We start from the raw sequence: 24,937 nt of genomic DNA on the forward strand, positions 1-24,937 counted from the left end.
GATCATCCTTGAGATGTTTCTACAACTTGATTGGAGTCCACCTGTGGTAAATTCAGTTGATTGGACATGATTTGGAAAGGCACACACCTGTCTATATAAGGTCCCACAGTTAACAGTGCATGTCAGAGCACAAACCAAGCCATGAAGTCCAAGGAATTGTCTGTAGACCTCCGTTAAAGGATTGTATCGAGGCACAGATCTCGGGAAGGGTACAGAAAAATTTCTACAGCATTAAAGGTCCCAATGAGCACAGTGGCCTCCATCATCCGTAAATGGAAGAAGTTTGGAACCACCAGGACTCTTCCTAGAGCTGGCTGCACGGCCAAACTGAGCGATTGTTTGTGTCTGGAAACATGAGCTGCTCCAATATTCAAAATGTAAGTATACATTTAATTAGGTAATGTTTTCAAATGTAATCGGCATGATAATGCCGTTTGATATGAAAAGAAACAAGATCACTATGGCTATTAGGATATTATTATCAGAGCTGTTTAGCTGCAGGGTGAAGATAAATATTCAAAACAGTCTACTTAATATCATCCTCATTAAACACCTGTTACATGTCTCATTTCTGGACCGTACAGGTGTTTTTGTGCTTTGTGCATCAGGCTGTGTTGGTCTTTTGGTTGTCTGATTTCACAGATTAGGCCTAATATCTCCCTAATGTATATTAAACGTCACAACCGATTTTGAAGTCTCTTCTCATATATTCATATGTTTATTACATTCAGCCAATAATCACATCTTAAACTCGGTGATTAAATCTTTGATCCTGTGTGTGAATACGCTGCACATCATCTGCACAACAGAACTCTTTGCTTAAAAGCACATGTGTAAATGGCAGGACGGCTGAGTTTAATATGATGTATTTATGAATTTATATCTGTAAAGCGCTTATATGGGATCTTGCAAATTATAAATGTGATTCAGTTTTGGGGGGCATTGTCTTAAAAACATAATATTTGTAAAACATTATAATAAAACACATTTTTATAGCCATGATGGTAAAAACAGCTATTTATCATTTTTGTGTTGGGGCCAGTGACATTTTTTGCAGGGCCAGTAAAAATTTGAAGCACTGGCCCGAAGAAAAAATCCTTAGCGTTCAGCCCTGCAGTTACCTCTTCTATGATGAGCATATTTTCAGCATATGTTCAAATATATTTTAATATTATTTACATTTACATTTATTCATTTGGCAGACGGTTTTATCCAAAGCGACTTACAAAAGATGAAGAACATCAGCGAATCATTTCTGGGTCTTAAAGTAAAAAATATCACGTGGTGTTACCGTCCAGAGACATTAAGAAAGTCAAAGTCTCATTAAAAACTGAAATTCTGAGTAGTGCAGAATAATATTTTATTACCATTTCTTAAAAAAAAAAAAGCTGTGAAACAATTGTTTAAACATATGATTACATTTTTAAAAACTTTTGTCCCAACAATCAAAGTCATGGGGTGTAACCAGCTTGTAGGAAGCCATCTTATTTGTTATGTTGACAAATATGTTGACATAAAACATAAGGACCTCTTAGACCAGGGGTGTCAAACGTGGCCCGCAAAAGACTCCATTGTAGCCCATGGCATGATTTGAGGGGGGAAATACATTTTTAAAAACATTCACATTGATTTAGCCCATTACAACAGTATGATGATCTTTTTTTAGTTACAGCAGTGCAGATAAACATTTGAATTTGCGTTGCATGGATGTTATACAGTAACTTGCATCCTTGGTGGAAATTATTTTATTTATACACAACATTCAGTACTCACAGATTCACGCATATCAGTGAATCCTCCTCATGTCTTCACGACAGTCCCATGACAACCCATCCTGCTGTGAAGTCACTCACAGCAATAATGACCACATGGAGTGGATAAATAAGGATACATTTTAGAGGTAATAACAATTTATTTGCATTAACATTTAGATTTTTTTACTGAAGCTATCCAGCCCAAAGCAGTGAGTGGTTTTCTCTTCTTGTCAATATTGTTGCTTGATTCTGTACTAATCGATGGAACCTCCAGTCAATGAAATAAATAAATTCCATATTCTCCCTTTTATATCACCCCAATAGTTATTCAAATGAATCATATTGTTTATTCTGGACTTAAGGTGTTTCCTGCTCCGCTGATCTGCTTTGCTCCACCACTTGCGTCACAACTAAAGACATTTTATTTACCCAAGAATTGGATATGGCCATGAAATGACACCAAAACTGCACGGCATGTCTTTCTATTGCATTGTGTTTGCTGGCTGCACTCAACAAACAACACAGCGTGACTGATATTGTTTGATATATAACTTTCATTACATTTTTCTGAACTATTCGCCAACTCGTGAGTTATCGGTTTGAATCAGTCTGATGAATTTTTCAACTGAATGAACTCTTGTCTTTTTTTTTGTTGTTGTTGTTAGGGCAAGAAACTGACATTTTTGAACATTTCCTCTCACTTTTGGGTCATTATCTTTGGTGGGGGACCAGATAGATACCTGAAATCTTTACAGATACAAGTCGTTTATGGTAGCATTCTGCTGTAAAAAGTTTGAGTTTGAGATTCTACTGGTTACAGAGCTAGGGTTTTCTCATCATGATTTGGATGTTTGCTCCCTTAAATTATGAGAGAACGTAAGTATCATTGATCACATTGATCAAGTGACACACAAATTATGGCTAGTATTAACAGTGATTGTATCGGCCTTTCAGGTTAGGCTCTGGATTTTTGCACGCACTTCACTTCTACTGGTCGATTTTGCTGGTAGTAGCGGAGGGTAAGAACAGCCCACTTAATCGCAAGACACTCCTTCTCGATGGTACTATACTTTGTCTCCCTGATGAGGAGGTGGGAGGGGAGGAACAGCCAGTTGCAAGCTATCTGTGGCAGGGCGGAGGGCTGGGCCGGGTCGTGATTCTACACACATGACGGACATGTCCGTAAACGATCTCTCTCTCCCGCACCATCCTCCGCAGTCAACATTTATCCCTCTCGGAGGCTTGATTAGGCTGATAAGGGACCGGGTGTGTAGAATCACGATAGCATGCAACTGGCTGTTCCTCCCCTCCCACCTCCTCCTCATCACACATTTATTGAAACACCAAACAAATTAAACCAAAAATATTTCTAAATTCAAATTACATTTCAAACTAAACCAAAATATAATCGAAATAACAAAGTGGTCAAAATGTCCTATTTAACGACCTCCCCAAATCCAAACATTTCTTTCACCGGCCCATTTCGCAGTGACTTAAAAATCCATCTGTGACAACAGTTGAAAATAATATGAAAACAAATTAGATCATAAAAGTAATAATTGAAAAATAAACCATGACCTGACTATGAAAGTTTAACACAAATCTCTTAATTTAGTTTCATAAAATGACTACAAAGCGTCCTCTGGTCAAGGCTAGATTTGACGTAAACTCATGACCAGCTAGCGTACGTGTCATTTACTTTCTACTTTCCCAGCGGTCATATTTTATCTGCTGCTGAATGTGTGAAATCTGTAGTCATCTGTGTGACCAGTAAATCTGTGTATGGTGCGTAGCGTACTGTTCAGCATTGTGAGTGTTACTGTTCTTTAAGGGCTGGTATATGAATTCAAAGGTCATACAAAAGGGTCTCCATCGATTTTTGTTTTTCATTTCAACTTTCTGCTTTATCCATCATGCCTCTTTCTCCACCGCACCATCCTCTCTCTCCATCACCTCCTCGCCTCCTTGCACTGCTTAAACACATTACAATCAAGCCTCTCGGGAGGATGCCATTGGACCAAATGTATCCTGTTGCTAGGCAACTAATTTTGTCTGTCTCCTGGTGTTTTAGCGTAATTAAACCGTCTGTAGAAACAGTGTGGGATGGGAGGGTTCGCTCGAGCACTTGAGGCGGAAAAATCAATCTGTGTTCTAAATTGAAGAGATGAGACAAACGGGGGTGTTGTAATCATTGATAATGTCATTCACAACACCAGAGATTGGTATAAAGACATTGCTGCATGGTTACCTCTTGTACTAGATGGATAATACAACATCATGTGTCATTTGACATCAAGGCATTTGAAGTAGGGACGATTCCAGTTACTTTTGAGATAAAAAATATTTGGAAATAAGAAATGCAATGAAATCATTTTATATTTTAACAGGATAGATATCTTATTTTAAATGAATTATTTTATTCATTTATTTTTTATTAAACGCCACTAATTACTACAAAACTCAATGTGAATCTTAAACTACAAAATTGTATTAACACTCATCCAGTAATTACTCTTGATATAAGTTACGAAATTACTGTACATATAAAAAAAAGTATAAAATAAATTAAATTCACAAGGTCAAACATGATATAATACGTAGTTGTAGTGTTTTCAATTTAGCAAAGGGTGAATATAATTTACAAATTACTCCTTTTTGTTTTATGAGCATTTTACATACTGTCCCAACATTGAGGTTGTGTGTAATATATATATATATATATACACACACACACACACACACATTTTTTAGGAATATGAACCAAACAATTTGTTAGGTTCATCTGTGTAACTATATGAAATATATATTTTGCTTTAAGAAAATAAAGTCGGAGGCCTGGGTATCTCAGCGAGTATTGACACTGACTACCACTCCTGGAGTCGTCAGTTCGAATCCAGGGTGTGCTGAGTGACTCCAACCAGGTCTCCTAAGCAACCAAATTAGCCCAGTTGCTAGGGAGGGTAGAGTCACACGGGGTAACCTCCTTGTGGTCATGATTAAGTGGTTCTCGCTCTCAATGGGGTGCATTGTAAGTAGTGCGTGGATTGCGTAGAGTAGCACGAGCCTCCACTTGCGGGGTCTCCGCGGTGTCATGCATGTATTGACTGTCTCGGAAGCGGAGGCAATTGAGACTTGTCCTCCGCCACCCGGATTGAGGTGAGTTACCGTGCCGCCATGAGGACCTACTAAGTAGTGGGAATCGGGCATTCCAAATTGGGAGAAAAGAGGTTAAAATAAAAAGAAAATATAAGAGAATTTTTTGGGACCATTAAAGGGATAGCTCACCCAAAAATGAAAATGATATAATTTGCTCACCCTCATACCATCCCAGATGTGAAAAATATTTCAGCTGTGTTTCCATACAATATAAGTGAATGGTGACTAAGTCTTCGAAGCTCCAAAAATCTCAAAGGAAACAGAAGTAATCAATAAGACTCAAGTGCTTAAATCGATGTCTTAAGAAGTAATATAATAGGTAAGGGTGAAAAACAGATACAAATTTACTCTAAATCACCACTTTCACTTTACATCTGAAAGTTAAAGTGGAGATTTAGAGTAAAAAGGACTTACATATTGTTCTGTTTCTCACACACATATATTACAGTACATCACTTCTGAAGATATTGATTTAACCACTGGATTATTTTTGTTTCCTTTATGTGATTTTTTTTTTTTTAAATTTTTTTTGGAGCTGCAAAGGTCTGATCACCGTTCACTTGCATTGTATGGACCTACAGAGCTGAAATATTCTTCTAAAAATCATCATTTGTGTTCTGCTGAAGAAAGTCATACACATCTGGGATAACATGAGGGTGAGTAAATGATGAGAACGTTTTCATTTTTGGGTGAAATATTCCTTTAATTTTATAATTAATGTACACCCAAAGTCTCATTACTATAATGTAACAATGTAATTCTCATTGCTGTAATACAGTAATGAGCATACAGCATCTTGCCTGACACAATTTTTATGTTTATTTTTTTAAATCAACAGAAATTTAAAAATCATGATGTAGCCGTGCAACATACTGAACAAATGCGCTTTACAGTTTAAATATTACAGTAAAGTGAAAAAAATCATAAGTATTAGAAGGGAAAATATACTTTATTGTCATGAAAATGATGTCAGATGTCTCAATGGTCTTAAAATAGGCTTTATTTTTCCTTATTATGCAGAATACAAATACTTTGTTCTTTTCTTTTGATTCTTTGGTAAAATGTTAACCAGGCATTTCTTGATGGTTTTTGTGGGATTCACTGTAAAAGATTGCATTAATGTGTGGTGCTGTTTTCAGTACTGTCGATTTGCTTCAATACCCGAGACTGTGTCATTAGAACTTAATTGCACAGTTGTGACAATGCAGTAGAGCCAAAGAGTGAACCCTGATGGTCAGATGCTCCTGTGATGTGCCGATAATGAGCTGGTGCTCAAAGAGAGAGAGCGAGAGAGAGAGAGGACTTAAACTTGAATAAAAAAGACTGATGTTCATTGTGCTTGTTACCTACAAATCTTCACAATGCCTACAAGAAACTTTATCCAGAATATATTTTTTCATGCTTCTCACAATCATTGTATCTCCTAATGCATTCAGAATTTGCATACACCTTTCGCATTCACAGGTCAATTTTGACCCGGTGGAATTTAAGCTAGAGTCATTCAAAACCCAATTATTTTCATCAAAAACTATATTGTAAGTCATTAGTAACTTATCTGTTCATGCTTGTACAAAGATTGATATTTTGGGGATTTTACCTGCCAAATATAAAAGTTATGCATTTAATATGCTATTTTTTATTTTTTTATAGAAATAATAAAATGTAAAAATTATTTGACATTTCAAAATATCAAACATTCAGACATTCAATCAAAACCAGTGTGATACATGTGAAGACATTTTTTATCAACATTTCTGTGAAAATGTATTAAAATAGAACATATAATGTGAGAATTACTAGTAATTTGAATGCATTTCCTAATAAACATAAGTGCTCAATACAACTTGGTGGTTAATATTGATGAAACCAACTTATTTTTTTCAACTAAGCATCATCAAAACAGCTGTACAACTTAAGTCTGTAAAGTTTGCTGGTGTGTGTTTGTGGTGTGTGCATCAACATAATGATCTCCTGGTGGAAACGGTGCAACGATTCTGCCCTATAAAATCTAACGTGAAAATGTTCATGTACATTTCAACAGGTTTAATTAAAATACATTACACAAAATGTTCTACATCTGAGATGTTGTTTCCAAATGACTGTTCCATATGTGTGTTTCAGATATGTGAATACATTGCTAAAGATGGTGCCGCAGGTTCTACAGCTGCAGGAACAGTTGCAAGATGCCGTACAGAACGGAGACATGGAGATGTCACACGGCATCTGTCGAATCGCCGTCTCTCTGGGAGAGAACCATTCGAGGTGCACACACACACTCACTCACTCACTCACTCACTCACTCACTCTCATTCCTGACAGTTTACAAGCTAGAGTAGGTAGAGTGTGTTTTGTGATTATTTGCCTAATATCTTATAATATAACTGGATCATTTAAATAATTTTTAGCAGTTATTGGTTGATACTGATACGGTCATCTACAGTGCATACCTCATAATAAATATTTTAAGCCAATTCTATTCAGCAAGTTCTGGTGGTTGTCTTCCTGTTTGTTGAAGGTCTGTTCTCTTCTCTTTCAGAGCTCTGTTGGAGCAGGTGGAGCACTGGCAGAGTTTCCTGGCATTGGTGAACATGATCATGTTCTGTACGGGCATCCCTGGGCACTACCCCGTCCATGAGACCACTAGCTCTCTCACACTCACCTTCTGGTATACACTACAGGTGTGGCATCACCTCTCAAATTACATTCTAAAACTATTTGAATAAAGATTACCAGGACTAACATTTTCATTGGCATTACAGACCCCATATACTGATGAATTGTGCACAATGAGCCCGGGAATGTGTATTAAAGGGATAGTTCACCCAAAAATGAAAAAGATCTCATAATTTACTCACCCATTTTGGGTGACTTACTTTCTTCTGCAGAATACATTTGAAAAGAAATAGAAAGATATCTCAGCCCATTCAAATTAATGTCTTCTAAAGCGAAATGCTTTTGGTGCAAAAAAGATCAATATTTAAGTACTTTTTAACTACAAATAATCACCTCCGTTCAGCAGCTGCATGCACATTCATGTAACGAGTGTTCTCTCGGTTTCTCATGTGACATATTCATGTTGGCATGTTACAGACGTATCTTATGTTCTCCACTCGGTTGAGACATCCAGGATGAGCACACAAATGCACCATTGTGAGTAAAGAAACCGATCTAAATCAAAACCGACAAAGCTTCTGTACAGCGTTCCTCCTCCTCACTTGTAAACAGCTCTTCTGCGTGTGTCACTTGTGCGTCAGTTCTTGTGTGAACATGCCAATGATTATGTCACACGTGTATACTGCTGCTGACTGGAATTAATTTAACCACTGGAGGCATGTGGATGACTTTATGCTGACTGTCTGTGATTTTTTTTTTTGGAGGTTTAAAAGTCTGATCACCATCCACTTACATTTTAAGGACCTACTGAGCTAAGATATTTTTCTATTTTTCTTCAAATGTGATCTAGTGAGGAAAGTAAGTCATACACACCTGTGACATCATGAGGCTGAGTTAATATTGAGAGAATTTTCATTTTTGGGTGAACTGTCCCTTTAAGAAATTAAATGAGGTTAGTTTTGTTTTCACGGTGACTTTAAGCGATAAAAATTCTTGTACTTTTGCCTTGATTGCGGAGAAAGCAACTTTAGTAAGCTCTTCATACATACTGAAACATTTATCAACAGTTGTTTGGTGTGCATTTGTTTGTTTTTCAGTTTTTTTTTTTTGTTTGTTTTTTGTTTTTTTAGGATGACATCATGTCATTTGAGGCAGAGAAGCAGGCCGTGTATCTGCAGGTCTACAGGCCCGTGTATTTCCAGCTTGTAGATGTTCTGCTTCATAAAGCTCGGTTCCCTACAGATGAGGAGTACGCTTCCTGGTCATCAGATGAGAAAGAGCAGTTCAGAATTTACAGGTCAGTCTGTGTTTTTATCCTCGTGGGCCTGTTGTAACCTATTCTGTGCACTCTGTGGACTTTGTAAAGATGTCAATTTTATCCATTGTGTCAAATCAGCAACGTTTTTTTTTTATGGCATCTTAAAGCTGGTAAATCTACCACAGCCGATAGCATCTGAAGAAAAGCATCGTTTATGGTTGTTTTTATGGTTCATGGGTTGTTGATATTGAATAGTTGAATTTCTGTGACCTTTGAACTCTGCATCTTTAGGGTGGACATTTCAGACACACTTATGTACGTCTATGAGATGTTGGGAGCAGAATTACTCAGTAACCTGTACGACAAACTGGGACGACTCCTTACCAACACAGACCACACGACATCATGGCAGGCACGAAAATTACTGCTTTATTCTTCAGCTTTTATTTGCTTCACTGTTTGATTGAACTGTATGTTCCTGTTAACTCCAAATAATGTCTGGAAGCATTTTTGTTGGAATTAATAACAAGTTTTGTGTTTTGTTTACAGCATACAGAAGCACTGTTGTACGGTTTCCAGTCCATCGCAGAAACGATAGATGTGAACTATTCCGATGTCATTCCTGGTCTGATCGGCCTCATCCCAAGAATCAGTATCAACAACGTCCAGCTAGCCGACACAGTCATGTTCACTATCGGTGTGTGTTTGGATATGTGTGTTATTGTATTTTGTATAAGACATAACTGTGTTTTTATGTTTTAGACAAAAGAAATCTTCTTACATTTTTGTTTTAGCCTGTTACCTGCCGTAATTTAAGCAATAAGAAACATTACAATGAGAAAAGATCAATTGCGTACATGCATGAGCCTTTCTTTTTGCCTGTCCGTCAAACCTTCTTTGTGTAAAAAGTTGCTTTGTCACAGGAGATGTTTTAAATCTTGTTGCTTTGCAGAATTGTGCTTTGTGTGGATAGGCTGTGGGCTTTAAAGCATAGGGCTGGGTAAAACAATGCCCATATCGATTCTTAATATCATAAGATGATTATTTTGCTCTATGCCAGGGGTGCACATTACGCCAACTACAGTCGACCAATTGATCGCAAGACAGCCTCTGTTTGATCTTGTTAACTGGCCCAATGTAAAAGTAGAGTTGCTGTAATGGGGATGCGTGTCTAATTGGTAAAATACATTACGCATCAATTATGTGTTAAGTGAACGTAAACAGATGGACAAAATAAAAAGCCAATTTGAATCAAAATATCTATGTTAATGGGATAATTCACCCACAAATGATAATTCTCTCATCATTTACTCATCCATATGTCATCTTAAATTACATTTTTTTTCTTCCGTCGAACTCAAACGAAGATATTTGGATGAAGATATGATGTGTTTTTGTTTACATGATGCAAGTGAATGGTGACCAAATTTCCAAGCTCCAAAAAGCACATAAAGGCAGCATAAAGGTAATCCAGTGGTTTAATCCATGTCTTCTGAAGTGACCCAATCAATTTGGTGAGAACAGACCAACTCCTTTTTTTAAAGTCTTGACATCAAGTTAAGTACAATCGACAGCATTTGTGGCGTAATATTGAATACTATAAAATTAATTTAGACTCATTCCTCCTTTTCTTTCAAACAAAACTCAATGTTACAGTGAGGCACTTACAATGGAAGTGAATGGGGCCAATTTTTGCAGCCTAATTGAACTGCCGCTGTACACAGGATGTTGTTAATATTAATCTAACAACGATGACAAGAGAACCGCTCACTGCTCTTGGTTGTATAACATAAGTAGCTTTAGTAGTATTAATGAAATAGTGTTCTGTTGGATCACATTTGTACTCTTTCTGAATGCTTACTTGAATAATTGATAAACCATTGTGTGTATTTGTTCTGTTGCTCGTAATTTGTTTCTTTGTTTTTATTTTATTATTGACTGTTTACTTGTCTTGAACAATTGCTTGAAAAAATGTTTACTCAATTTAGTTGGTGTTTTGTTGGGGTATCAAATTTGGTAATGACAATCGTCAGATTGCTTTTGCACATAAGCACAATGGACATTATAAGTAAAATAGAGTCAAATTCATCTGAATCAAGAGCTTGAATTGGAATCGAATCAAATTGGGAAATCTGTATTGATACCCAGCCCTATATAAACCCATGGCATTTTTGTTCAAGCCCAGATCTTAACCATTATATCTCTCTCTCTCTCTGTAGGAGCGTTGGCGGAGTGGTTGGCGGATCATCCGGTGATGTTGAGCAGTGTTCTGCCGCTGGTTCTGCAGGCGTTGGGAAATCCAGACCTGTCCGTTTCCAGCATCTCCACACTAAAGAAGATCTGCAGAGAATGCAAATATGACCTGCCCCCGTACGCCACCAATATAGTCGCTGTGTCACAGGTAGGGCACTCGCCTCATGATACACACACATATGGGACAGATTTACAGTTTACTCCTCTGACTGACCGTCTTTCTCTCTCATATGACAGGAAGTGCTTATCAAACAGATCCATAAGGTGAGTTTTATTTTTTTTTATTTATTTATTTTTTTGACGATGATAATTCAATATTCATCATCATTATTTTTCATTTCTGAATGGTAATGATAGTGGTGCAGAATTGACATACTTCAGCTTTAAGCAACAGTTATGGTCTGACTGATGTTGTCACTTCACAGCAGAATATTTGTCCAGTGAGGACAAAATTAATTGATGCTGGACATGTGCCACATTGTTCCTTTTCAAATCTCTCTCTCTCTCTCTCTGACACGTTCTAGACGAGTCAGTGTATGTGGTTGATGCAGGCTCTGGGTTTTCTGTTGTCGGCATTACCGGTGGAAGAGATCTTGAGGAACCTTCACTCTCTGATCACCCCTTACATTCAGCAACTGGAGAAACTAGCAGGGGAGACGGTAAGACATTAAGCCGCTCAACGGACATCCTCTCTCTGGTCTCTGCTGTCGCCTTGTTGGGTTTGTTTTATCTGTGTGCATTTGCACTTTTCCATTTGAACATACCCTACATCTGCTGATGGAACATTTCTCAGCAGGGCAAAGTTGGCATTACTCTTGCCACTGAGAGAGTAATTTTACTAATGGACCTGCACAGGTTCAGAGGAATATCCCTTTTTAATTCATATCCACCTAAAATTGACATTGTCTACAAGAATGTTAGAGAATATTCCTCTAACTGCATGTTAGAGGAATAGTTCTCAAAAAGTGTCCTCATGCCATCCCGTATGTGCATAACTTTCTTTCTTCTGCAAATCACAAATGAAGATTTTGAGACTGGTATTTCAGCTCTGTTGGTCCATATAATGCAAGTGAATGGTGACCAAAATTTTGAAGCTCCAAAAAGTTCATAAAGGCAGGATAAAAGTAATCCATATGACTCCAGTGGTATAATCTATGTCTTCAGAAGTGATATGATAGGTGTGGGTGAGAAACAGATCATTATTTAAGTCCTTTTATACTATTAATATACTATCTTCCCTGCCCAGTAGGTGGCGATATGCTTTAAAAATGCGAAGCACCAAAAAGTAAAAGATGAATGTGGAAATTTATAGTAAAAAAGGGACTTCACTTCAGAAGACATGGATTATGGATTTACTGGGCTGAGATATTCTTCTAAAAATATTTATTTGTGTTCTGCTGGAAAAAGAAAGTCATAGACATCTGAGATGGCATGAGTGTGAGTAAGTGATGAGACCGTTTTCATTTTTGGGTGAACTATCCCTTTAAAGTGATACAGTAGTTCACACAATAATGAATATTGTTAACTCGAATTCATTAATTTCTTCCATGAAACTCAAAAGTAGGTATTAGGCATTATATTTTTCCATATAGTGAAAGTGAATGGTGACTGAGGTTGTCAATTCTGTCTAACATCTCATATGGTTTTAGAGCAACATGAGTATCAAAACTACTATTTCTGTCTTCCTGTTTGTCCTTTCGCTGTCTCAGTCTCTCTCTTTCTACATGTTGCATGTATATTTGTGACTTTAATTTCGGATACCTTTCCTCCCTGTGGTCCTTCCCAGAAAGACATTACATCAGCCTCAGTAAACAGACTGTGATTGGGCACTCACACAGTGACCCCTGCTGGTGACAGACTCTGGCCCATGTGAAGATATTTCCAAACTCACATAGATCTTCTTTTAAAATGTGTTGTAAAAATCTGGCTAAAAAATCAGAATTATTAGTAGTGATTGCAAAGTCAAGCATGACTATTACTATTGCTCATACTTCGGCTCAGGGATTTGAACAAACATTTAACTGTACGAACACAAATGATACCTCAAATCATGCAGGTTGTTCAAGAGAGGTGGGTAATTACTTTGTCAGACTTAAAGGAGTCATAACATGCCTTTTTTTTAAAGATTATTTTATAATATTCCTTGAGGTTCACTTATAATATTAGTTAAGTTTTTTTTTCTTCACAAAAACACTCATATATTTGTCAAACGTGATAATTTTCCACCCTTATTCTGACCCTCTGTCTGAAACGCTCTGTTTTGGTGCTGCTTCTCCTTTAAGACTTGACAGTAAACACCCACTGTTCTGATTGACTCTGCTCTTGCCATCTACTGGGCGGGGCTACGGAAGTGATAAGGTGAAGTCGCTGTTAATGTGTTGTTGTGGAGGCGGTCAGATGTGAATGTCTACCCCCAGTGTGACATCACAATAAGGAGGAAGCAGAGAACAAGATGTTTTGGCAGCTTGGTTTCAATAAATACTCTTTATGCAGTGAGGAGGTTTTTATATTACAATGGCCTCTTATATGTTTTTTTTTTTGTGTGGATTTTCTCCCCTTTTTCTCCCAATTTGGAATTCCCAATGTGCTCCAAGTCCTTGTTGTGGCGTAGTGACTCGCCTCAATCCATTTGGCGGAGGATGAATCACAGCTGCCTCCGCGTCTGAGACCGTCAACCTGCATATTTTATCACATGACTTGTTGAGCGCTTCACCGCGGAGATATAGTGTGCGTGGAGGCTTCACGTCATCCAACGCGGCATCCACGCACAACTCACCACGCACCCCACCGAGAGCGAACTACATTATAGCAATCACGAGGAGGTTACCCCATGTGACTCAACCCTCCCTAGCAACCGGGCCAATTTGGTTGCTTAGGAAACCCGGCTAGAGTCACTCAGCACGCCCTTGGATTCGAACTAGCAAACTCCAGGGGTGGTAGCCAGTGTCTTTGGCCTCTGATATGTTGAAAGATCATGTCATATCCCCTTTAAAAATCTCTGAGACTTGCACTTAAGTAGGGACCAGAATATCATAGACACTTGGGGGTGGACTCTTTTGACTTAAGCCAGCTTGCAACCACTCAGAGCATTTTAGCAACCACATAGAACCACTCTTTTTTTCTATGTTTAAATTTTCAAATCCAAAACGTTTTGATGATCGTCCACCTGTAGCGTAAATGCTAGCGTAGCTGCATTGTTTATCAGTTGGGTTGCTTGGAGACGTCTCTGGTGAGAGTCAAACCCCTGTTAAGCTAACAGGAGCATTGCAGTTTTGGTTGTTTAAATGTAATTTTCTGAGCATCTGGCAATGGAAATATTTATGGTTGGTGATCGGAGAATTAGGAGGAATATCCCACATCCGAAATGAATGGAACGCATCATAAGTATCTCCGTCTTGGATATTGATCACACCTCAATCTCCAATTGGCCTTCTTTGGCTCAATGGAAATCGGCAGGCTATTGGCCCCAAATAAGGGCCAATAGGAGGCACGATTAAGCCCCGGAAATGACAGAGTGATTGCAACTGGCCCTTGCACGCACTAGCACTCCCTCATGTGGCCCGACAGTGGAAATGTGGCTATTAAGTGCCATGCTTCCACTGGAAGATTTGTATATGTAAAATAAAGTAAGCAGGCACGTGCACAAGGTGTGGCTCTAGGGGCTCAAGCCCCTGCCCTTTTGTTGATGTCCTTCTCCAACGGAGCATGTTTTGTACATTTTATATTTATCTCATACATATTGAATAAATGGCTTACCTATAAATGAAATGGGCATGCTAGATATGACATAATTGCATATCTTGCAAACTCTCCATAGTACCAGCACTTTATAAGAGCTGCTGGTACCGTGTCAGGAATTGTGTATCATTGCCAGTTGAGCATTGCGGGGTCTGTGTCTGTGTGCAATTGCGTGGTAAGCTCAAAGTGCTTTTTATGTCACATTTGACACTACTGTCAGTAAGGTTTAGCTCATTTGCTGCAAAAAAAACTCTTGCAGCAATGAAAAACATGGCTTCTGTGTGTTTCTGCTATTGTTTTCCACTGCGATTGACATCTGACACCTGTCTTCAAAACTTATGAACTTATGCCTTTAGTATCAAAACTCCTTATGCATTTCACTTTATATACAAATTACGTTTCCAAGCAAGCAAAAAAAAACAAATACAGTTGTGGACGACTCACAAATGCAAGTCTGGTAAAACAGTGAAGTATCCATTTTACTAGCTATTACTTTGCTGCTTCACTTAGCAGTGTGCTGGGCTGGTGAAAAAAGATACTTGCATCACGGATATTGTGCACTTACGCATGACAGATGAGTAGATCTTTTAACCACAAAAGGGTTATTTCATTGCATGCTATTTATCTGACCTTTGACACAGCAATTTATCTGTTTCTACACTAGAAGGCACACAAAATAATTTTTTGTCATTGAAAAATACACTCACCTAAAGGATTATTAGGAACACCTGTTCAATTTCTCATTAATGCAATTATCTAATCAACCAGTCACATGGCAGTTGCTTCAATGCATTTAGGGGTGTGGTCCTGGTCAAGACAATCTCCTGAACTCCAAACTGAATGTCAGAATGGGAAAGAAAGGTGATTTAAGCAATTTTGTGCGTGGCATGGTTGTTGGTGCCAGACGGGCCGGTCTGTGTATTTCACAATCTGCTCAGTTACTGGGATTTTCACGCACAACCATTTCTAGGGTTTACAAAGAATGGTGTGAAAAGGAAAAACATCCAGTATGCGGCAGTCCTGTGGGCTGAAAATGCCTTGTTGATGCTAGAGGTCAGAGGAGAATGGGCCGACTGATTCAAGCTGATAGAAGAGCAACTTTGCCTGAAATAACCACTCGTTACAACCGAGGTATGCAGCAAAGCATTTGTGAAGCCACAACACGCACAACCTTGAGGCGGATGGGCTACAACAGCAGAAGACCCCACCGGGTACCACTCATCTCCACTACAAATAGGAAAAAGAGGATACAATTTGCAAGAGCTCACCAAAATTGGACAGTTGAAGACTGGAAAAATGTTGCCTGGTCTGATGAGTCTCGATTTCTGTTGAGACATTCAGATGATAGAGTCAGAATTTGGCGTAAACAGAATGAGAACATGGATCCATCATGCCTTGTTACCACTGTGCAGGCTGGTGGTGGTGCTGGTGGGGGGATGTTTTCTTGGCACACTTTAGGCCCCTTAGTGCCAATTGGGCATCGTTTAAATGCCACGGCCTACCTGAGCATTGTTTCTGACCATGTCCATCCTTTTATGGCCACCATGTACCCATCCTCTGATGGCTACTTCCAGCAGGATAATGCACCATGTCACAAAACTCGAAGCATTTCAAATTGGTTTCTTGAACATGACAATGAGTTCACTGTACTAAAATGGCCCCCACAGTCACCAGATCTCAACACAATAGAGCATCTTTGGGATGTGGTGGAACGGGAGCTTCGTGCCCTGGATGTGCATCCCACAAATCTCCATCAACTGCAAGATGCTATCCTATCAATATGGGCCAACATTTCTAAAGAATGCTTTCAGCACCTTGTTGAATCAATGCCACGTAGAATTAAGGCAGTTCTGAAGGCGAAAGGGGGTCAAACACAGTATTAGTATGGTGTTCCTAATAATCCTTTAGGTGAGTGTAGATGCAACTCTATTTGAATGTTATTTTAGCCTGAGATGAAATTAAAAGAATGGTAAATATCAGAATTTTGTTTGCGTACCCCCATCATCGTCGTATCACATACCCCCAGAGGTTTGCATACCCTTGTTTGGGAAACACTGCTTTATATTAATGGCAATAAATTATAAATTGTGCTTTGATCCTGGACTCTCGTTTCAGCCAAACCCCTCGAATAAACTGGCCATTATCCACATCCTGGGTCTTCTGTCCAATCTCTTCACCACGCTGGACATCACCAAACAGGAGGAGGAGTCTGGAGAGAACGCACTGCCCATAAAATCAACCTTGCCTCAAACGGGGCCCAACCCTGTAAGTCCCTCTCAGCTTTCCACTGTCAGTCAGAGGCAGATGTGTCCCTGTGTCAGATATGTAATTGTATGCTTTGTGTTTGTAGGTGGTCGTGGTGCTACAGCAGGTGTTTGCTCTGATACAGATGGTACTCGGTAAATGGCTCAATGACTCACAGGTGGTAGAGGTAAGACTAATCTCAAAAACACACAAGTCCTTATTCTGTCTAAATTGGTAATTTCTACCATACACACACTGCATTGTCCAAACCCTAGTGAGTTGCCTACCAAGACAACATTTAAAGGCTTCGTAGCCATGTACGTGATGTGAAAGCCTTTTCCAAACAAATAACCCTTCGTTAAGCTCCGCCCCCTTAGTTACGCTTGCTCGCTCTGACATGTTCTGCAGAACTCTCCATCGGAATGAATGGGAGATTGCCGTGAACAGTGCGGTTTTTTGGCAAAATATTCTCATGGAATGGATAATATTGTTACGTGGCTGGTATGAAGAGTGACATTGTAATGCATATTTATCTGAAATTGTTAAATCACACAGTAATTTGATTAAAAACTGTGGAGACTGAATCAGTATCAAGGCAAATGATTATTACTGTAACTTGAAAAGAGAAAAACTTTAACATTTAATAGAGATTACATATCTAATAACATTAGTGTGAGTGAACAGAGTGGTTTATAACATCTTGGAAAACTCATCTTGAAGCTGTGACTGTTTATTTAATATAATTTCTACTGTGACAAAACATTGATTTACCTTGGTGCAGATGTAGGTGTCATTGCAGATGTTATGTTCATTTGGGAATGAGGGCTTGACACAGTTTAATCCATAACATGCTCTTCTTCAGATTTATTTAAATATATATATTTTTTTAAATGAAGAAAGACACTGTTTGTATCCTCCCTCGGAAACTCGTGTCACTATTACAAATGACCCGGCAACAAAGTGTTTTAAATATTTTTTATTATTTTGATCAAATCCACCTTAAAAGTACTCAGACACACATTACTCCCATAGGCTGTCAATGGAAAATAGCAAACGTGTGTCAGAGTAATGGCGGTAGGGCAACAGTTGCTAAGACAGGATTTGTCAGAAGCCCTTTAAGGTTGGGTTTAGCGAAGGGTCAATAGGCTGCTAAATTAATGCCAAAATGTACTCCACACAAGTGGATGAATGCAGACACTTCTGTCTACGCAAGCTCAATTGTGTGCATTGTTGCGATTTAAAAAAAAAAAAAAAGTGTCAGTCCTCAGCTCATAACATAACAGAAGTATGCGTTGCTGCAAGGGGTGATTTAGCAGACATTATTATGAAATTTCCGCTTCTTTTGTAGGTCACTCTATCGCCCCCTTGAGTACGGGGTAGTATGTTACTGCCACAGTAACACAAGAACTTTAAACATGTTCAACTGGACCACGTGTTGGCAATTCATTAGCGTTAAGGCAGAAAAATACTCTAGGCAAATTGGTGAATGCAGACGGTTATAGTTATTCAAGCTCGATTTTGTGCATTGATTCACTCAAAAACAGAAGTATGCGTTGGCGCATGGGGCGCTATAGACCATTTCAAGGACTGTTCATTGGTGACGTCAAGTGACGTCATTATTCCGTGAACATTTCCTGTTTGTCAAAACTGAGACCATTTAGCAGAGATGCTGCCTTTAAACACAGAGTGCGCCTCTCCGCAGGAGACCGGTCTCTACCTGCTGGGGTCTTCGCAAGTCCAGAAATGAAGTGGTGAGGGTCCGGTGTGAGTTAGATTCGTTGCCGGACCCGCACCCCCTGCGCAAATTATATGCTATTCCGGGGATTGGAGTACGTGTTGCAGCCGGGCTGTTCGATTGAAGCCGGCGCCATGCGCCTCAGACCAATAATATTTTACTGCTTATTTGAAATATGTTCTTTTATTGTAATCTTGACCAACCGTTTTGGAGATTTCAGTCTTTCCCCATTCAATAGATAGGAGCTGTACTGCCATGACGCTTGTTTACATCAAAAAACAGCTGCCCAAACTGCCCAGGAACATTCCAAAAATGGCCGCCGAGTGGACTGACTTACCTTGAAAAAGAGATTTTGTTGAAAGGTTCCGGAAATAAGTTTGGACCATTCTAATTCATTTGTTTTTGTTTACATTCTTGAAATGGTCTATAGGGGAGATTATTGGGAACGTTCTGCTTTTTTTTGTATGTAACGCAAGAACGTGAATGTTCAACTGGACCGCACATTGGCAATGCGGCCAAAACATACTCTTAAGCAAGTATTTGAACGCAGATGCTTCTATCTGTGCTAGCTTGATTTTGTGTGGTGTTTCCTTCCAAAATTCATAACACAAAGCAAGTGCACATTGCATTCTCAATGATGTTGCAGTTGGCACTGTAGCGGACATTATTGTGGACTTCTCCGCCTCTACGGTAAGTTTCGTCTGTCAATCAATGTACTGTCATGGCGGAGTAATAGTTAGAAGAGAACATTGCTGAGTTTAATCACTTATATTTATAGAAACTTGAATAATAATGCATCCAGTTTAATGGCACAGACTTTTGAAGATAACACTACCACCCCCGTGAGGACTGAGGTTTGTTACTGTCACAGTAACATAATTACTTTATGCTATCATCTGCATACACACGTTTCTAGACTTGAGCTGTCTTCTAACATACCTTGTTTCTGCCTAATTTTAAGGCAACATTGAAAATATCATTGGTCGATAAGGTAATACAAGGCTGTATTGTGGCCAGCTTGGTAATATCAGTTTTAAAAATAACCAAACTATATTAATTATTTATAGTTTATTGTGCTACGAACATGAATACACATGACAATGGGCTAAAAGAACCTAGTAGCAGCCCAGAACACTCTCTCTCTCTCTCTCTCTCTCTCTCTTTCAGGCAGTGTGTGCTATCTTTGAGAAGTCAGTGAGAACTCTTCTGCATGAATTTGCCCCCATGGTATCTCAGCTAAGTGAGATGCTGGGGCAGATGTACAGTACCATACCACAGGCGTCTGCGCTGGACTTGACACGTCAGGTACACAACACACACTGGATGTTTACACATGCAATAATATTGCGAGCTTCATTTCTTCCTGTGTTTGTAATAGTTATAAGGCTTGTTATTGTGGAGTTGTATTTTCTTTTGATTTAGTTTGTTTGCCAGCAGATGGTGCACATATTTGCCAGTGAAACTGATCATTTTCCTCCAATCAAAGCACTGTTTGAACTGGTCACTTCTGTTACACTGACCATCTTCCAGCAAGGTAGGCATGCTGGAATTAACCAACCAGAGACAGTGAAGGCAATAATGTGTTTTTTATGTATTCACGGTCTGTTTCCAGGGAATTGCGTGTTTTTTTTTCTCTCACACACTTTGTGTCACGCACAAGGAAGTAACATTTGATGAGCATGATTTTTCAACATGTATTTGAAACGGTAAGACTTGAAATCATCAGGCACTTACACACATGAAAACTGGTAAATTGCTGTTAAATTGACCGATTAAATTAGTTGCCGTAACATTTAGAGGTAGACCGATATATCTGTTTTTCCTGTTGATTGATGCCGATAGTTGCTTTTTGGCACTATTAGCTATCTGCAAAATTCTTTGCTGATAGTATTTTCTAGTACTTTTTTTCTCTGTGTTCCTCTGTGGCCGGCTCTGGTGTTTTCTACAGTTAGAATGGCTTGATTCTGCAGAATAACAGCAGTCTCTACAGGTGAAATTAAAATAATCACTGACACCGTAATCATTGACGATATGTATCCATATTTTATATCCTTCAATGCATATTTAGCTAATCCGTTGTTCTAAACGGAAGCTACGGCATGTTTATGACTATATAGAAACGTTCCCCATCAGCACAAACATTATGTCTTGTGAATAATAATAAACTTATTCCTCATTAAACCTCATCTGGTGATATACAGTACAGTATATTCACAAAACCCTTCATCTGGGGGGGCCTGGGTAGCTCAGCGTATATTGACGCTTACTACCACCCCTGGAGTCGTGAGCTTGAATCCAGGGTGTGCTGAGTGACTCCAGCCAGGTCTCCTAAGCAACCAAAATTAGCCCGTTTGCTAGGGAGGGCAGTCACATGGGGTAACCTCCTTGTTGTCGCGATTAGTGGTTCTCGCTCTCAGTTGGGTGTGTGGTAAGTTGTGCGTGGATCGCGGAGAGTAGCATAAGCCTCCACATGCTGTGAGTCTCCACGGGGTCATGCACAACGAGCCATGTGATAAAATGCGTGGATTGACTGTCCTCCGCCACCCAGATTGAGGTGAGTAGCCGTGCCACCACGAGGACCTACTAGTGTAGTGGGAATTGGGCATTCCAAATCGGGGAGAAAAGGGAAAAAATAAAAACTTAATCTGGTGAATATACAGTATAGGCTATAAAAAAAGCTTAATTTGGTAAATAGCCTTCTTAACTGTAGTGCCTTATAGCAGAGCCAAACCGCCATCATTTCAAAATAACAGTCCCCATTATTTTTCGGGCTTGATTTATATTAAAAAGTCCTGATGAGGCATATAGTTTTTCTGGTTATAATTAGGATTTTTGATGAACAATATACTCAATTGGGACTTTTGTAGCCTCTTGTCTTTGCCTGTAATAGTAACTAGACTAAAAAAATTTTTTTACATTAAATAAATCAATTTTAAAAACTATAGGCCGATTAATCGGTTATCAGCCTTTTCCACCACTGTAGTTATCGGTATCAGCAAAATCCACTATCGTTGACCTATGGTCCCTCTGTCAAAATCATTCCAGTACCCTGAAACTTTAATTCCCTAGAAGTTCTCATGATTTTGTACAATTAAATAGTGTGGATTAACTGTGTAAACTCCTTCAGAACATTGTGATTAGGTTATGCCTTTTCACTGCTGATGTTAACCCTGACCATAATCCCATACAAGCTCGAACCTTCTTAAAGGATTATACCAGGTTCAGAACAAGTGAATCTCAATCAACAGCATTTGTGGCATGATGTTGATTACCACAAAAAACTTTATTTTAACTCATCCCTCCTTTTCTTTAAAAAAAAAAACCTTAAATCTTGGTTCCAGTGAGGCAATTACAAAGGAAGTGGATTAAACTTGGAAGATTAAAATACCATTTTTTTTTTTTCAAAAGTATAGGCGCAAGACATAAACAATGTGTGTTAACATGATTTTAGTGTGATCAAATCGCTTGCTAACCTTTTCTGTCTGTTATAGCCGATTTTACAACTTTGTTGCCATGATGATCTAATGACAACAAACCCTGAAATGACTGTAAAAATGACAATTTAAACTACTTTACAGCTCAAATAGTACACAAGATTTAACCAAAGATTTAATGCAAGTACTTTTATAAAATAATGAGCTTCACATTTCTGTTTAAACCATTGTAAGTGCCTCACTATAACCTCTTTTTTTTTTTTTTTTTTTAAGAAAATAGAGGAGTCAAAATTAATTTTTTGTGGTAATCAACATTATGCCTCAAATGCTGTCGATTGAGCTTAACTTGTATTGGACCTGGAATATTCCTTTAAACCAGGGAATTTCTAAAGCTGATTTGACAGCATTTTGTTCACGGCTCCAGATAACAACAGCAAAGGCTGTACAGTTGAAGTCAGAATTTACATACACTTAGGTTGAAGTCATTAACCATTAACCATTCAAATATAATTTTAACCACTCCACAGATTTCATCTTAGCAAACTATAGTTTTGGCAAGTCGTTTAGGACATCTACTTTGTGCATGACTTGAGTCATTTTTCCAACAATTGTTTACTGGTTGTTTACTGGTTGTTTCACTTTTAATTGATTATATCACAATTCCAGTGGGTCAGAAGTTTACATACACTAAGTTAACTGTGCCTTTAAGCAGCTTGGAAAATTCCAGAAAATGATGTCAAGCCTTTAGACAATTAGCCAATTCGTATCTAATAGGAGGTGTACTGAATTGGAGGTGTACCTGTGGATGTATTTTAAGGCCTCTTTGCTTGACATCATTGGAAAATCAAAAGAAATCAGCCAAGACCTCAGATTAAAATTGTGGACCTCCACAAGTCTGGTTCATCCTTGAGAGCAATTTCCAAATGCCTGAAGGTACCACGTTCATCTATACAAACAATAGTACACAAGTATAAACACCATGGGACCATGCAGCCATTATACTACTCAGGAAGGAGATGCATTCTGTCTCCTAGAGATGAACGTAGTTTGGTGCAAAAACTGAAAATCAATCCCAGAACATCAGCAAATTACCTTGTGAAGATGCTGGAGGAAACAGGTAGACAAGTATCTATATCCACAGTAAAATGAATCCTATATCAACATAACCTGAAAGGCTGTTCAGCTGTTCAGTTTGTAAGAGCACATGGGGACAAAGATCTTACTGTAGAAATTTCCTCTGGTCTGATGAAACAAAAATGTAACTGTTTGGCCTTAATGACCATCGTTATGTTTGGAGGATAAAGGGTGAGGCTTGCAAGCTGAAGAACACCATCCCAACCTTGAATCATGGGGGCGGCAGCATGTTTCATGTTGTGGGGGTGCTTTGCTGCAGGAGGGACTGGTGCACTTCACAAAATAGATGACATCATCAGGATGGAAGGTTATGTGGATATATTGTAGCAACATCTCAAGACATCAACCAGGAAGTTTGGTCGCAAATGGGTCTTCCAAATGGACAATGACCCCAAGTATACCTCCAAAGTTGTGGCAAAAAGGCTTAATGACAACAAAGTCATGGTATTGGAGTGTGCATCACAAAGCCCTGACCTCAATCCTATTGTGGGCAGAACTGAAAATGTGTGCGCGAGCATGGAGGCCTACAAACCTGACTCAAGTTACACCAGTTCTGTCTGTCCAGCACCTTATTGTAAGAAGCTTGTGGAAGGCTTCCCAAAACGTTTGACCCAAGTTAAACAATATAAAGTCAATGCTACCAAATACTAACAAATTGTATGTAAACTTCTGACCTACTGGGAATGTAATGAAAGAAATAAAAGCTGAAATAAATCATTCTCTCTACTGTTATTCTGACATTTCACATTCTTAAAATAAAGATCCTAACTGAACTAAGACAGGCAATGTATGTAAACTTCTGACTTCAACTGTATGTGTGAAAGCACGTACTGATCATGACCTTGTGTATTCTGTTGAACCTTTACATTTTCACCCGTTAAGTATCACACACATGCTCAGAGTGAACTTGCATGCCCGAAAACACACATGCACACAAAGCACTGTTTGCATGTGCTTATGGATATTTGTCTTTTGGTGCACCTGCATCTCTCACTTGCTGTTTGTCTTTTGTGATTTTCCATTTTAACATCATTTTCAAATCACAACAGAAAAGTGACTGATAACACTCTTATCTTGAGCAGGTGACCTAACTCTGGCTAAGAGGACTTGCCGTGTGTGTGTGTGTGTGTGTTTATTTGTCTTTTGTTTTCTGTGAAGGGCTGGGTTTGTGGGTGGTGTTTGTGGGTGGTGTTTGGGTTAATGGGTGGGGTCTTGTTTGGAATGTGGGAACAGCTAAGGGAGGACAGTTTGGGACTAACTGCTACCTTGCTCTCCGGGGTGGCCGTGGGAACCGAGCACTCACCAGCCATGGTTAGGACGGGCCAAGAGTGGGAGAGTATGAATTGAATTGACAGAAAATGGAACAAAACAAGCAATCAAAAAGAAAAAAGAAATGTTTAAGTCTTTCATCACAGTAACAGGTGCCTCCTGGGTTCCCACTCCAAACCCACTGTTTTATTTTTTAAGTTTCTTTCTTTCTCTTATTACTTATTTTTCATTTACTTCTTTGTTTCTCCTCTTCCGAACGGACTCATTGATCTGTCTTTTTTGTTAATTTTTTTTTCCGCAACTGCCTTCAAATCGTTCATGTTCCCTCCTCTTTCTCTGCCCTCTTTCT

At 38.8% G+C, this 24,937-nt stretch overlaps 1 protein-coding gene across 4 annotated transcripts in view; it reads left to right on the forward strand.

Annotated features, from left to right (window-relative positions):
• Positions 1–24,937, forward strand: part of LOC127623819 (importin-13-like) — a 48,583-nt gene that overhangs the window by 16,096 nt on the left and 7,550 nt on the right. For all 4 annotated transcript variants that reach the window (XR_007968099.1, XR_007968098.1, XM_052098357.1 and 1 more), the window contains exons 4-15: positions 7,032–7,172; positions 7,447–7,588; positions 8,654–8,820; positions 9,073–9,193; positions 9,331–9,478; positions 11,001–11,182; positions 11,272–11,298; positions 11,559–11,693; positions 16,888–17,037; positions 17,123–17,203; positions 19,919–20,056; positions 20,189–20,285. Coding sequence is in view for 2 of the 4 variants with exons in the window: in XM_052098357.1 (XP_051954317.1) it covers positions 7,032–7,172; positions 7,447–7,588; positions 8,654–8,820; positions 9,073–9,193; positions 9,331–9,478; positions 11,001–11,182; positions 11,272–11,298; positions 11,559–11,693; positions 16,888–17,037; positions 17,123–17,203; positions 19,919–20,056; positions 20,189–20,285 (1,529 nt within the window). In the remaining 2 variants the exon portion in view is untranslated. The remainder of the gene's footprint in view (positions 1–7,031; positions 7,173–7,446; positions 7,589–8,653; positions 8,821–9,072; positions 9,194–9,330; positions 9,479–11,000; positions 11,183–11,271; positions 11,299–11,558; positions 11,694–16,887; positions 17,038–17,122; positions 17,204–19,918; positions 20,057–20,188; positions 20,286–24,937) is intronic.

Source organism: Xyrauchen texanus, chromosome 30 (assembly GCF_025860055.1).
Source record: "Xyrauchen texanus isolate HMW12.3.18 chromosome 30, RBS_HiC_50CHRs, whole genome shotgun sequence".
In the NCBI taxonomy this organism is placed as follows: domain Eukaryota; kingdom Metazoa; phylum Chordata; class Actinopteri; order Cypriniformes; family Catostomidae; genus Xyrauchen; species Xyrauchen texanus.